This window comes from Mobula birostris, chromosome 27 (genome assembly GCF_030028105.1).
Source record: "Mobula birostris isolate sMobBir1 chromosome 27, sMobBir1.hap1, whole genome shotgun sequence".
Classification (NCBI taxonomy): Eukaryota; Metazoa; Chordata; class Chondrichthyes; order Myliobatiformes; family Myliobatidae; genus Mobula; species Mobula birostris.
In genome coordinates, this window is record NC_092396.1 from 26667786 (window position 1) to 26684095 (window position 16310).

Below are 16310 nucleotides of genomic sequence, written 5' to 3' on the forward strand. Positions count from 1 at the left end.
ACTTGAAATATCAGTCTAAATTGAATGCAATAAATAGCTAATAAATAAAGCACTAAGGAATGCAAACCAATGAAAAACACGAGGACCCCAGGAGCTGGAACTTACTAAATATTCAGAGTTCAAAGTAAATTATGAACGTACACATATGCCACTCTGTGCTCATCCCATCTTCTCGCCGCCTTAACAGGGTTAGAGTTCCTCTTGTCCTCACCTATCACCCCATGAGTCTCCACATCCAACATATCATTCCATCTTCTAAGGGATCCTTCTGTCATCTTCAATGGGATCCTACTTCCAAATGCACATTTCCCTTCTCCCATACTCCTCAGGGATCACTCCCTCCACGATTCCCTTATCCATTCGTCGCTCCCCACTAATCTCCTTCCAAGCACATATCCCTACAAGCAAAAGGAAAGCTACACTAGTCCATTGACCTGCTCCCCCACTTCCATTCAGGGCCCCAAATTGTCCTTCTAGATGAGGCAACACTTCACCTGCAAATCTGTGGGGATCATTTATTCCCCTTCTCCTTCCCTCTTCTTTTATTCCCCACTCTGGCCTCTCACCTCTTTTCCTCTGCTATTTCTTCCCTTTCTCCCATGGTTCACTCTCCTCTCCTATTAGGTTCTTTCTTTTCCACATCTTTACCCTTCCCTCCTATCACCTTCTACCTTGTCCTCCTTCTCCATCCACCACCGTTTTATTCTGGCTCTTCCCCCTTTCTTTCCAGCCCTAGTGAAAGGGCTTGCCTCAAAATGTTGACTGTTTATTCATTTCCATAGGTGTTGCATGACCTGCTGAGTTCCTCCAGCATTTTGTTGTGCGTTGCTACTCTGAGATTCATTTTCTTGTGGGCCTTCACAGTAGGTACAAAGAATAGAACCAGTGAAAAACTACACACAAAGATGGACAAACAACCAATGTGCAAATACAAAGAAAACCTGATGATGATGATAATAATAATAATAATAATAATTGTATATCTAAGTAATAAATAACATTGAGAATATGAGCTGCAGAGTCCTTGAAAGTGAGCCATAGGTTATGGAATCAGTTCAGTATTAAGATGAGTGAAGTTATCCACACTGGTTCAGGACCCTGATAGTTGAAGGGTAGTAAATCCTGAACCTAGTGGTGTGGGATCTAGAGCTCCCCCACCTCATTCCCAAAGGCAACAGCAAGAAGAGAGTATGGTCTGGATGGTAAGGCAGCACGATAATGTTTGCTGCGTTCCTGTGGCAACGCTCCTTGTAAATGTGGTCAATGGTGAGGAAGGTTTTTCCTGTGATGAACTCAGCTACATCCACTACTTTCTGTATGCTTTTCTGTTCATTGGCATTTGAGTTTCCACACCAGCCCATGCTGCAACCAGTCAGGATACTCTCCACTGTGCGTCAATAGAAGTTTGTCAAAATTATGGATGACATGCCAAATCTGTATAAACTTGTAAGAAAATAAAGGTGTGCTTGCCTTCTTTGTAATGGCACGTACGTGCTGGTCCCAGGACAGATCCTCTGAAATGATAACACCAAGGAGTTTAAAGTTACTGACCCTCACCACTTCTGATCCCCTGATGAGAAATAGCTCAAGGACTGGTGGATGACAAGTGGAAGAGTTACGCGCAATTAAACAAGAATCATGCGGACTGCATATTCTTAAGTTACTTTTCAGAGATCTCAAAAAAGCTCCTCAAGCCACAAAATGTTTAGAATTGATGTATTTTTTAATTTTTAACATTTTAAAATGTTAAAAATTTAAAATGTAGTCACTATTACGGAAACACGCATTTAATGTGCCCACAGCAAGTTCCCTCAACCAGCATCACAACAATGGGAGAAGCAAATTGATGCTTGTTCCTGCAATGTTGATTGGGGCAGGTGGTCACTAAAGAAAACCCCCCAGCATCTGAAATGGCAACTTGCCTTAATGCTGCACCTGAAAGATGCCACTCCCGACTCTAACGCCATAAACACAAGAGATTCTGCAGATGCTAAAAATCCAGACAAAAAGTTGGACGAACTCAGCAGGTCAGGCAGCATCTACGGAGGGGAATAAATGGGAACAATTCTGAATGAGGTTGGAGGTGGAATCGGATGCACATCAACTCCAGCAGGGTTTACAGGCCATTACTTCCTACTAAGCGAAACATAACATCATAAATAGCAGAGGTTCTTCACTACCAGGTGAGCTCAATGTCTTTTTATGCTTGCTTTGAAAAGGAGAATAAAACTCCAGCTATGTGGATCCCTGCAACACCTGGTGACTGTACGATCTCCGTCTTGGAGGCTGACATCAGACAGTCTTTCAAGAGGGCGAATCCTCACAAGGCAACAGGCTCCAAATGGTGTACCTGGCAGGGCTCTGAAAACCTGTGCCAACCAACTGGCAGGGGCATTCGAAGACATTTCCAATCTCTCATTGCCACAGTTGAAAGTTCCCATCTGCTTCGAAGGGGCAACAGGCATATCAGTGCCCAAGAAGAGCAAGATGAGCTGCCTTAATGACTATCATCCAGTAGCACTCACACGATGAAGTGCTTTGAGAGGTTGGTTATGACTAGAATCAACTCCTGACTTAGCTGGGACCTGGATCCACTACAATTTGCCTATTGCCACAATAGGTCTACAGCAGGTGCGATCTCATTGGCTCTTCATGTGGCCTGGACCACCTGGACAATACAAATACCTATGTCAGGATGCTGTTTATTGACTACAACTCAGCACTGACCACAATCATTCCTACAGCTCTGATCGAAAAGCTCCAGATCTCTGAGGATCGGTCCCTACATATCAATGCAGCTGCAAAGAATGCATAACAGTGGCTATATTTCATTTTTTGGGAAGATTCGATATGTTACCAAAGAAACTCACAAAAAGGCAGCGTCCATCATTAAGGACCCCATCACCCTCTTCTCACTGTTACCATCAGGTAGGAGGTACAGAAGCCTGAAGGCACACACTCAGCGATTCAGGAACAGCTCCTTGCCCTCTGCCAACCAATTCCGAAATGGACATGGAACCCATGAATACTACCTCACTACTTATTTATTTCTACTTCGTTTCACACTACTTAGTTAATTTAATGTATACTTAATATAATTTCCTTTCTTATTATGCATTTCATGGTACTGCAGCTGTAAAAACAGCAAATTTCACAACATATGCTGGTGGTATTAAACCTGATTCTGAATTCTACAAGAAAGAACATAATTGGAACATAATTGGCACCAGTATTGGGAAAGAAGGGAGCTGTACCAATGGGACGGGCTCCACCTGAACCGTGATGGGACCTGGATCCCAGCGAATCATATAATTAGGGCTGTGGACAGGACTTTAAACTAAGTAGTAGGGGGGTGGGTTTAACAGATTGGAGAAGTATGGATAAAGTAAAAAAGAAAAGTGTGGATAAAGATGAAGGAAAACAAAAGAGAAAGAAAGAGAAAAGTAAGAGTGGAATGAAGAAAAATCAAGTGGAAAAGAGTAATAGATTTCAAGGTTTTAAAAGCACAATGTGTGTAAGGGCACTTTATTTGAACGCACATAGTATTTGAAACAAGGTCAGTGAACTTGTGGCTCAAATCAGTACAAAGAGGTATGATTTAGTGGCCATTACAGAGACGTGGTTGCAGGGTGGAGAGGATTGGGAATTAAATATCCAAGGATATCAGGTAATACAGAAGGATAAGCAGGAAGGTAAGGGAGTTGGGTAGCACTCTTAATTAAAGATGAGATCAGGGCAATAGCGAGAGATGATATAAGATCTAAGAAGCAAAATGTTGAATCCATCTGGGTAGAGATTAGGAATAGTAACGGGAAAAAACATCACTGGTGGGAGTTGTCTATGGGCCACCGAACAATAACATTACAGTGGCACATGCAATAAACAGAGAAATATCTGAAGCATGTAAGAATGGAACAGCAGTTATCATGGGGAACCTTAACTTGCACATAGATTGGGTGAATCAAGTTGGTCGAGGCAGTCTTGAGGAGGACTTCATAGAATGCATCCATGATTGCTTTCTTGAACAGCATGTTACCGAACCTACAAGGGAACGTGCCATCTTAGCTCTGGTCCTGTGCAATGAGACAGGTAAGATTAGTGATCTTGTAGTTCCTTCCTAGCGTGTCGCACCAGACTGTCAGCTATTCTTGTCTGGTGCGTGGTGTCAGGATTGGTCTCCTTTCGGATTAACCAGGTCACGATATGAACGTCCCTGACTCGACCCTTGTTTTTTACAAGGCCGAGTGGCTAGCTCGACGCTCAACCCGGCACGGATGGAAAGCGTGCTCAGGCGGTGGCCCGACTTGGATTCAAACCCGGGAGCCTTCGCTCCGAAGTCAGGCGCTGATGCCACTGCGCCACCAGCCAGCCATCTTGTAGTTAGGGAACCTCTTGGAAAGAGTGATCACAGTCTGTTTGAATTTCAAATGAAGGGTGCAATAGTTCAATCTACAACCAGTGTATTATGCCTAAACAATGGAGATTACAATGGGATGAGGGAGTATTTGGCTAGTGTAGACTGGGAACACAATTGATATGGTGGGATGGTTGAGGAACAGTGGAAGACTTCCAAAGAGATTTTTCACGGTGCTGAGCAAAAGTATATTCCAGTTAAAACTAAGGACAGTAAGGGTGGGGAGAGCCAGCCTTGGATAACTAAGGAAATAAAAGAAGGCATCAAACTAAAAGCTGGTGCATACAAAGTTGCCATGAGTAGTGGGAAACTGGAAGATTGGGAAAAATTCACCGGAGGGTGTGTGCGCAGCCCTCCGGTGAAAAAAGAATATTGTATCTGTTAAACAGGGGTCATGGACAATTCTGATTTGATGGAAAATGGACGTGAAAGCACACAGGAACATCTGGAGAAATTTCTGAAACGCCCGTTTGCCGCTGTCATTACTGTGTGGTCGGGAATCTTTCGGAGGGTAGGCCTCAAAATCCCCGGCCTTGCCTGCTTTTGCCAACTGAGAAGGAGGTCGAATCGTTTGGACAGAGATGGCGCTCAGTACTCGGTGTTGGAGAGCTGATCAGAGCTCGAAGTTTTCGGATGACTCAGGGTCGGATTGTGGTTGGCATGGCAGGGAGAGTTTTTCTTCCTTCTCCTGTCTGTGTGAGATGTGGGACATTTGAGAAACCTTGAACTTTACTGTCCTTACGGACTTCTTCATCAAGTTATGGTATTGTTACACTGTTTGTAACTATATGTTATAATTATGTGGTTTTGTTAGTTTTTTCAGTCTTGGTCTGTCCAGTGTTTTGTGATATCACACCGGAGGAAATAATGTATCATTTCTTAATTCATGCATTACTAAATGACAATAAAAGAGGACTGCGTGTCTTCATAATCATCACCATAAATTTAAAAAGCAACAAAGTAACACTAAGTGAGCAATAAAGAAAGGGAAGCTAGATTATGAAAATAAACGAGCACAAAATATAAAAACGGAAAGTAAAGTTTGTATAATTATACGAAGCAGAAAAGAGTGACTAAAGTGAATGTAGGTTCCTTGGAGTACGAGAAGGGGGAATTGATATTGGAAAATGAGGAAATGGCCAAGGCTTTGTTGACTATTTTGTGTCGGTCTTCACGGTGAAGGATGCATCTAACATGCCAAAGAGAGATGTTATGGATGAGATGGGAGGTGAGTTCCTCGATACATAGCTATCACTAAAAAGGTGGTGCTGAGCAAACCTGTGGGCCTGAAGATAGATAAGTCCCCTGGTCCTGATGGAATGTATCCCAGGGTACTGAAGGAAATGGCAGAAGTTATAGTAGAGGCTTTGGTGATAATTTACCAAAATTCTCCGGACTCTGGACAGGTCCCAGTGGATTGGAAGATGGCGAGTGTCACGCTATTGTTCAAAAAAGGATGTAGGCAAAAGGCAGGTAACTATAGGCCAGTTAGTTTAACATTTGTCGTTGGGAAAATGCTTGAAGCAATTATTACAGAAGAAATAGTGAGGCATCTGGAAAGAAATGGATCCATCAGACAGACGCAGCAAGGATTCAGTAAAGGCAGGTCCTGTTTGACAAACTTGCTGGAGCTCTTTGAGGATATAACAAGCGCAGTGGATAGGGAGGAACAGATGGATGTTACTTACTTGGATTTCCAGAAGGTGCCGCATATAAGATTTATCCATAAGATAAGAATGCATAGGGTTGGGGGTGATGTATTAGCATGGAGAGGAGATTGGTTAACTAACAGAAAGCAGAGAGTTGGGATACATGCGTGTTACTCTGGTAGGCAATTAGTGCTGAGTGATTTGCTGCAGGGGTCGGTGCTGGGCCTGCAAATGTTCACGATATACATTAATGATTTGGAAGAGGGGACAGAGTGTAGTGTATCTAAGTTTGCTGATGACACTAAACTGAGTGGAAAAGCAAATTGTGCAGAAGATACAGAGAGCCTGCAGAGAGATATAGATAGGTTAAGTGAGTGGGCAAGGGTCTGGCAGATGAAGTGCAATGTTGGTAATATTGAGATCATCCACTTTGGAAGGAATAATGAAAGAGCAAATGATTATTTAAACGGTAGAATAAAAGTGCAGCACGCTGCTGTGCAGAGGGACTTGGGAGTGCTTGCGCATGAATCACAAAAGTTTGCAGGTACAGCAGACTATCAAGAAGGCAAATGGAATTTTGGCCTTCTTTGCTAGAAGGATTGAATTTAAGAGCAGGGAAGTTATGCTGCAACTGTACAGGGTACTGGTGAGGCCGCACCTGGAGTACTGCACGCAGTTCTGGTCTCCATACTTGAATAAGGATGTACTGGCTTTGGAGGCGGTGCAGAGGAGGCTCACCATGTTGATTCCAGAGATGAGGGGGTTAAATTATGAGGAACGATTGAGTTGCCTGCGACAGTACTTGCTGAAATTCAGAAGAATGAGAGAAGGTGTTATAGAAACATATAAAATTATAAAAGGGATAGACAAGATTGAGGAAGGAAAGTTGTTTCCACTGGTAGGCGAGACTAGAACTAAGGGGACATAGCCTCAAAATTCGGGAGAGTAGATTTAGGATGGAGATGAGGAAGAACTGCTTTTTCCAGAGAGTGGTGAACCTGCGGAATTCTCTGCCCAATAAAGCAGTGGAGGCTACCTCGGTAAATATATTTAAGGCAAGGTTGGATGGATTTTTGCATAGTTGGGGAATTAAGGGTTATGGGGAAAAGGCAGGTAGGTGAAGATGAGTCCATAGCTGTATCACCCATGATCTTATTGAATGGCAGGGCAGGCTCGACGGGCCAGATGGCCGACTCCGGCTCCTATTTCTTATGTTCTTAAAACAAAAGTCCATCTTGACAATGAGGGAGAATTGGCAGGTAGAGGCAGAATGTGGTTACTAATTAAACCATGTTCTTGTACACTTTGGCAGCTAGTTCTTTATTGATAGTAGGTAAACACCAGTGTTTGGAAGGGAAAGTTTGGGGAAAGGTCAATTAAATATTCTCTACAGAATCACAGATATTGTTCAAAGTGAAACAACAAACAGTTCGCAATGGTGTATTTAATGCTCTGGGTAAAACGTCAATCCTCATTACGAAACATGTAAACAGAGACATGAACAGGCAGGGAATTGAGAGATACAGTATAGACAACAAGCAGGAGGGCGAGCTGTTTAAGTTGCATCATTGTCAGGACAGACATTAGAGCCCTTCCTGTTTTCTGCTGCTCTATGTTCTTCCAAGCACGATTTTATTAAACCTTTATATGAAGTCCACAGGACAGTGCATCTCACACTGGCTGCAAACTCAACTTGTCCGAAGTGCCCACCCACTATGACTGGTGTGGTGCGGGGTTGGGTGCAAAATGGAGCCCACAAAGAATTCACAAGGCATTTTCATGTTCTTTTTAAAACTAACTGTAAACAATTAACATCCAGTATTGCCAATTTCTTTTCTGCCCACTTGATAAACAAAACTGGAAAGGGGTTCCTGGGCTATGCCAGTGCTCCTCCTTCAGATCCTGCACAGAACTCCGATCCATATACTCTAACATCTTCATCTGCACTGCCATTTTCTTCTTGGGCTGCATTCACACTGGGTTGATTCTACCCTGCTACAGGGTCTCCTCCTGTAAGATCATAAGACATAGGAGCAGAATGAGGCCAATCAGCCCATTGCATCTGCTCTGCTAGTCCATCCCAGTTGATTTGTTATCCATCCTACTGCCTTTCCCCATAACCTTTGACACCCTTACTAATCAAGAACCTATCAACCTCTGCTTTAAATATACCCACTGTCTTGGCTTCTGGAGCCATCTGTGGCAATGAATTCCACAGATTCACTACTCTCTGGCTGAAGAAATCCCTGCTTATCTCTGTTCAAAAGGAACATCTTTGTATTCCGAGGCTGTGCCCTGTAGTCCTAGACTCCCACATCCACTCTGTTTGGGCCTTCCAATATTCTGTAGGTTTCAATGAGATTTAAGAAACTATTAGACAGGTATACGGAGGAATTTAAGGTGGGGGGTTATATGGGAGGCAGGGTTTGAGGGTCAGCACAACAATGTGGGCCGAAGGGCCTGTACTGTGCTGTACTATTCTATGTTCTATGTTCTATGAGATCCCCCTCTGTTTTTTCTAATCTCCAGTGAATACAGGCCCTGAGCTATCAAATGCATTTAAGGATAGAACTCCCTTAAAAGTTGAAGATGAAACTCCAAGACCACGTTTCCAATGTACAGGACACCAATCTGTAACATTCCAAGAACAGCTCTGGGATTTTCACTTTATTGACCCCAAGAACAGCCCAGGAAGGCAATGTAATCTGTAGAACAGATTGCAGGAACTGGTCAGGGAATACTTGCCGCATCAAAAACTGCTCACATTTGGATGCAAAAGAAGGATTATTAAGAGACAGAAGGAAGCATCGTGTGAAATCACCAAATAGGGCGGGTTTGTTGCAAGGTACAGCTGGTTGTTTCATGAGCGGTAACTAACTGCCCATCTGTTTGTAGGAGAAGTGGGGGAATGGGGAGTTTAGTCATCTCTTACCTGGTACAAATGGACATGCCACCAAATATTCTGCAATTTGTACATTTATGAGTATCCGCTTAAATATAATATGTACATTTATAGAGAAATTCCCTTGAGATGGTAACTGACAGTGTTGTAATCAAACATTGAGGTAGACCCAGACAGCGCAAGTGAGTTTGCATGGTTGTACTTATAAATGCTGCACCTGCCTCAGGTTGAGTTATTTTTTTTTAATCTGTTTATCCCTTCTGCAGTTATTCTTTTAATTTTCATTCACCAGACAGTACATGGAGTTTCCATGTTTACAATATTTAGCTGGCTTATCTTCTTTGGCAGAGATGTGATTCTTAAAGGTTAGTGTTGGTGTGACGAGCATATCCTCAGGTCCATTACCACAATGGAACATGATTAAGATGAAGTCCAAACCAAGGTTATGTTTTGAATCATTGAGGGTTTACACTCATAGAAGGCAGGATAGCGAGGCCTCCTACTTTGGCAGAAATGCAACAAATTGGGGAGAGCATCCTGTTGATCATCAATTCTGCACTTGTTCCCCCTACTCCAATCTCTCTCTCTGAGTACCAACTGAGAAACAGAAATAATAATAACTTTATCTCTAAAGCACTTTTCATACAGGCAACGTAGTTCAAAAATGCTTTACAATGGGATAAAGTGCAAACATAAACATAAAATAATTTTTTTGAATAAACATAAAACACAAAAAGATGTTAGTTTAATGCAGGGTTTAATAGGTTTTGAACTTGCATTTACTAGTGTCAACTGAGTCTGCAACCCTGATAATTTTACATCTTGAATCCCACAGTTCAGGAGTGTAGTTCAAAAAAGTTGACCCGCTAATTCTCTTTTGAGAGAGATTATTTAAATTTAGGAGACTGGCAGAAGACCCGAGAGCTGGAGCAGCGTGATGTACTCTGGTCCAGACTATTAAGAGCTTTAAAAACAAGTTAGAGAACTTCAAAATCAATTCTAAAGGTTCAGGAAGCCAATTCAGAGTAGTTAAGATGGGAGTGATATGTTCCCTCATCCTGGTTTTAGCTAAACGTCTAGCAGCAGCATTCTGAAGTTTTCCGATTGATTGCTTTGGAAGACCAGTAAGAAGTGCATTGCAGTAATCTAGTTTGGTATAAGATAGTGTCTAAGCTCGAGATTCACATCCAAATCAGAATGGACAAGATCAAATAATCTCTCTGAGAAGAGGAAGCTTATTGAGGACTCCTATACATTACAAAAGGAGTTAATAGAAGCTGTACCAGAGCCTAGCCATGCTTTGTTAAGGTCTCACACCTCTCACCAGGCAAGATAAACATGGAGACTTCATCCTCTGAGCAATGAGGCAACAAGGGCCAAATACTTGAACAACAAGATAACTGTCCTTTCCCTAATTCCCAGGTGGGAGCTGTCTCAGGCTGACGTGAGGCACATTGCAGTCTAAATAACAAAGAAACATCTCCATCATCACAGGAGAAAGAAACCAGTAGATGTGCATTTCATCAGGGCCAGAATTAGAGTCTTGCAGCATGGGAAAGGGCTGTTTGGCCCAACTCACCATGTTGCCCAACGAGCTAGTCCCAACTGCCCACGTTTGCCCCATAGCCCCGATACATCTTCCATCTATGCACATTTCTAGATGACTTAAAAATATTGCTAATGTGCACAGCCCAACCACTACTTCTGGCAGCTCGTTCTAAATACGCACCAGCCTCTATGTGAAGAAGCTGCCCCGGATGTCCTTTTTAAACATTAGCACAACATTGTGGGCCGAAGGGCCTGTTTGAGTGCTACAGTTATATGTTCTTAAACTCTCTCACTTCTGATCTTAAACCCTCTTGGTTTTTTAGCACCCCCTTCTTATTGAAAAGGCCACGTGCTTTCCCTTTCATGTGGAAAGGTTATGTGCTTTCTTGGTGGCAGGCTGGAGATACGTCTCTACCGAAGGAGGCGCAGGGCACTCCTTGCCTCAGCTATCCTGCAGATCACCCTCGGGCAAGGTGTAACACCTGCTTAGTCCCCTGATCGGCGTCACAGGAAGCCACAGAAGCAGGTGGTGGATGGTCATACGAGCAGCCGGTGCACATCACAAGTCCTGGTTATGCAACCACTGACACCAGGCAGGCAACCTCTGGAGAGCATCTTGTAAAGACATTGCCCAGAAGAAGGCAATGGCAAACCACTTTTGTAGAAGAATTGGCCAAGAACAATCATAGTCAAGGATAGACCATGATAGTCCATGTCACATGCTTTCACCCTGTCCATGCCCCTTATGATCTTGTTTCTCTCTATCCGGTCACCTCACAGTCTCCTACATCCCAGAGAATAAAGTCCTAGTCGATGTAACCTCTCCTTGTAACTCAGGCCCCTCCAAGTCCAAGCAGGATTTTGCTAAATTCTATCTGCCCTCTTTCTAGTTTAATAACATCTTTCCTATGTTAGGATGACCAAAACTATGCAGAATTGGGGATTAGTTTCATCCTGAGGATTGGGAACTCAGTACCCCTGAGGAGCATAGACTCTCACCATGGCAACCACCACTTGGGTTTACTGGAGTTGTGACAGGCACAGTTAACAGTCTGGTGCTGGAGGATATGGTTAGATTGACGAACATGATAAAGTTGCTCTTCTCAGCACTGTGAGTTTGCTATGATTCTGTTGGTTAAGAACATTGACCTTCGAGAATGAAGGGAAGATCCCTCAGACACCAAGAGAAGGGGAAAGGGGTGAGTGGATGGTTTGTCACCACCATCATACTTTCCCTGTTGTATCACAGAGCATCACCCCAGTCCCTCTCTCATGCACACAGCACCAGCTCCACCACTCAGTTAAACTAAAAAGCACTTACTGACCTGCCTGCATGATCTCACACTGGTGTCCAAAGACCCTTGTGAAGGTGGTGGGGCTCTGCCCTGTGCTCACGGTCGCAGGTATGTCCACGGTCTCTTGTTCTCTCCTACACTGGCTCATGTCTGGTCACTCAAGGCAGGGACTCCCAAAAGTTTCCTCACAGCCCAGGGCAGGATGATAGTCTTTGGCCTCACAGGCACCAAGCCACGCGCCAATGTGCCCAGTCAGGGATCTCCCAGAGTTACGCAGACTGTTCTACAATGCGACTCACTCTCTTGCCCCCCGACAGCAAATTGACAGTCGCGGATTAATCGCCCTCGCAGGCTTCAGCAGTAGTCCGGCGAGTCTTTTATTCGCAGTTCACTGGCGTCTGGCAACTCCGCCTCGCCGGTCAGCGGTCAGTGGGATGGAATCCAGTGGCGGGCTGGCTACGCACCGAGCTCCGACTCGCTCCTACGGCGGGCAGAGGCAGCAGGCTAGCGATTTCCAGCCGAGCATCAGACCCCGCTTCCCAGAGCTCCGAGTCCGACCTCCGCAACAGCCCCGCTCCGCACCACTGTCCCTGGATTTGACAAATCAGTCATTAACCAGTAATGAGGAGCTTTGCTGAACTGGCGCTCAAACCCCCGAGTGCAATTTCTCCCTTAATATTTCACTACTACATTTATGACAGCTAGAAATCCAACTTAACCCTTCCTTGGCCTGCTGCTTTGAAATCTTTTCACACAAATTGATCCTTAATGATAATTAGCAATTTAATTTGCAGCCTTTGGAATCGATGCTTGCGCCAACTGTGTATTTCCCGCCCACCCAAATGTTATATTGTTGGAAAATATTATGGTTAAAGCTCGGAGCTCCCTCACACGCTGCTTGCTAAAGCCGGCTGCGGCATTTCAGATACGTATTCCGCACTCATTCAAGTCACAAGTGTATGCGTGACTATCTTTGTTCTCACTTAGTGGCCCAGGAGAGCAATTATAACCTCCCAAGTACATTAGCTGGTTACTTATTTATGGGGTCTCGCTCTGTACAACGGCTGTTCAGTTTGTCCACACAATCCTACATCGACTTGTGAATGTGAAAGGCCAAACACATTTTCTCGCGATTAGTGATATGTCGCTGGTGTAACAGCTTTTGAAAGGGGGTAATTATACGTGGTCCAGAAATCTTGCCTTCACTAGACGTGCACGTCCCCAGATGCTGAATGCATTGGTCATATCATCAAAGGCAGCGTTCTTGGCTCGGGTGTTGACAAGGTCAGATGTTAACAAGTATCACCAACACGAGAAAATCTACAGATGCTGGAAATCCAAAATACACTGCTTCCTCCCCTCTCCCCACCCCCATCTTAATCTGACTCCTTCTCCCGTCTTTTCCAATCCTGATGAAGGGTCTCGGCCCGAAACTGTTGACTCTTTTCCACAAATGCCGAGTTCCTCCAGCAGTGTGTGTGTGTGTGTGTGTGTGTGTGTGTGTGTGTTGCAAACGTCAACCAGGATGTGTAAGGATTAGTACTGCGGGAATGGTCCCGGGAATGATAAGGTTAATGCACGAGGGACATTTGACGGCTCTGGGCTTGTACTCGCTGAAGTTTAGAAGATTGGGGGGTGGGGAAATCTTATTGTAAACTGTGAATATTGAAACGCCTGGGCAGTTCAAAGTGCAAAGTAAAATTTATTCTCAGAGTAAATACATGTCACCACATACAACCCTCTGACCGTTTTTCTGCGGATATTCTTAGCAAATCTATAGAACAGTAACTGTAAACAGAGTCAACGGACAATAAACTGAGCAAATGTAGATATAAATAAATAGAAATAAATAACGAGCATGAAATAACAAGTCCTTAAATGAGTGTAGTTAACCCCTTTTGTTCAAGAGCCTAATGGTTGAGGGGTAGTAGCCGTTCTTGAACCTGGTGGTGTGAGTCCTGAGGCTCTTGAACCTTCTACCTGATGGCAGCAGCAAGAAAAGAGCATGCCCTGGGTGGTGAGGTTCTGATGGATGCTGCTTTCCTACGGCAAAGTTTCATGTAGATGTGCTTAATGGTTGGGAGGGTTTTACCAGTGATTTGCTGGGCTGAATCCACCAGCTTTTGTAGGATTTTCCGCTCAAAGGCATTGGTGTTCCCATACCAGGACATATTTCCTTGGCCAGAGGGTGGTGAATTTGTGGGATTCATTGCCATTGATGGTTGTGAGGATCCATGTCATTGAGTACATTTAGAGTTATTGAGTCAAAGAAAAGTACAGCACAGAAACAGGCCCTTCAGCCCATCTCATCCATACTGAATTATTTAAACTGCCTACTCCCATCGACATACACTGGGACCATTTGGCAGTCCATACCCCGACCATCCACATACTGATCAAACTTCTCATAAACGTTGAACCTATATCAAGCTTCTTATAAACGTTGAACCTAAGCTTGCATGCTCATTCCACACTCTTTCAACCATCTAAGTGAAGAAGTTTCCCCTCATGATCCCCTTAAACTTTTCACCCTTCATCCTTAACCCATGACCTCTACTTGTAGTCCCACCCAAGCTCAGTGGAAGAAGCCTGCTTGCATTTACCCTATCGATACCCCTCATAATTTTGTAAACCTCGATCAAATCTTCTGTCAATCTTCTACGTTCCAAGGACTGACGTCCTAATCTATACAATCTTTCCAATGCCTAATCCAGTTTACCACCTCATCTTGAATCCCAAGTGACTGGACCTTGTTGATCAGCTTCCCATGTGGGACCTAGTCAAGTGCCTTTCTGAAGTCCATGTAGACAACATCCATTACCTTGCCTTCAGCAACTTTCCTGGTAACATTCTCAAAAAACCCTACCGCGCACAAACCCATGCTGACTGTCCCTAGTCAGTCTGTATCTATCCAAATACTCATAAATCCAGCCCCTTAGAATGCCTTCCAGTAACTTTCCCACAACTAATGTCAGGCTCACTGGCCTATAATTTCCTGGTTTATTTTTAGAACTTTTCTTAAACACCAGAAAAACTTCAACTGCCCTCCAATTCTCTGGTACCTCACCTGCCACTAAGGATGATTTAAATATCTCTGCTAGTACCCCTGCAATTTCTGCACTTGCCTCCCACAGGATCTGAGGAAACACCTTGTCAAGTTCTAAACACCTCCTCCTCTGTAATCTGTGTAGGGTCCATGAAGTTGATGCTGCTTTGCCTCACTTCTGTATCCATCTCCTGAGTAAGTACAGATGCAAAAAACCCATTGAAGATCTCCCTATCTCTTTTGGTTCCATGCACGGATTACCATTTTGATCTTCGAGAGGACAAGTGTTGTCCCTTACAACCCTTTTGCTCCTAACATATCTATAGAATCTCTTAGGTTTTCCTTCATCTTGTCTGCTAGGGCAATCTTTAGCCTTCCTATAGCCCTTATGATTTTGTTTTAAGTGTTCTCTTGTATTTCTTATACCTCATAAGCATCTCATTTGTTCCTACCTGCCTATAGTCTACTAAGCACCTCCTTTTTTTTCTAAACCAGGGCCTCAATATATCTTGACAAGCAATGTTCCCCAAACCTGTTATCTTTACCTTTTATTCTGACAGGCACATACAAGCTTTGTGCTCTCAAAATTTCACTTTTGAAAACTTCCCATTTTCCAAGTACACCTTTGCTAGAAAACAGCCTGCCCCAATCCACACTGAAGGTAGTAGGCGGCCGTCAATCCCATTGGATCATGGGTTTGCGCCTCTGGTGGACTGTGCTCTCTCCAGGGCGCAAGCCTGGGTGGGAAGATTTGAAGAACCAGCTACTGCCCATGCAGCGGTTCCACATCTCTACTTCACTGATGTAGTCCAAGGGAAGGGCAAGTGCTGATACAGCTTGGCACCGGTGTCATCGCAGAGGTTGCCAGAGTGAAGTTGTAAACAACATCAAGCTGCCTTAGGGTGCTGGCTCTGGAATTCTTCCTCAGGGTTTACTTCCAAAGCTTTTCCCATGGGTGGGTATGACTGCAATGCAGCGGAGGTTTAAAATTAGAGTTTTCCTTCTCCTAGGCGGGCTGCCATCCAAGGCTGACGAGCCCCATCTGCCCGAAACAACTGGTTTTGAGGTGCCAGTGGTTTGCCTTTTCCCGTTCTCTTATCAGTAGAAAGAGTTTTGCCGGGCCGAGTAGCTAAACCATATGTGAAGGCTGTTACAAACTTCACGGATATCTTGTGACTGTCTTATGAGGATGATGTAATGGTCTTGCGGAGGTCACATGATGTAATTTTCCCACCGATGTGAGGTCACGTGATGACCTGTTCTCACCAGGTATATAAGGGTAGACCCCTGGTGATGCAGTTAGTTTCAGTTTAAATCGTCAGTCAGATACTCCGCAATGCTGTGTATTTGTCCCATGTCGCAGTTTAGTTTTAGAACGGAGTTTTACTTTCTATTGTAAGGTACGGAAGTGTTGGGCTGGCAGTTTCACCAATAGCTGCCAGCTTTGTTGGTGTAC

The 16310-nt window shown here is 44.1% G+C and overlaps 1 protein-coding gene across 4 annotated transcripts in view; it reads right to left on the reverse strand.

Moving 5' to 3' along the window:
* The window catches only part of LOC140188740 (kazrin-like), a 709679-nt gene extending 696993 nt beyond the window's left edge, over window positions 1–12686 (reverse strand). For 2 of the 4 annotated variants that reach the window (XM_072245330.1, XM_072245331.1), the window contains exon 1: window positions 11839–12681. In XM_072245330.1, coding sequence (XP_072101431.1) covers window positions 11839–11956 — 118 coding nt within the window. In that variant the 5' untranslated portion in view covers window positions 11957–12681. Of the gene's footprint in view, window positions 1–11838 lie in introns of all 4 variants that reach the window. The other 2 variants (XM_072245329.1, XM_072245328.1) reach the window with 2 other exon arrangements.
* Between the last annotated feature and the right edge of the window lie 3624 nt (window positions 12687–16310).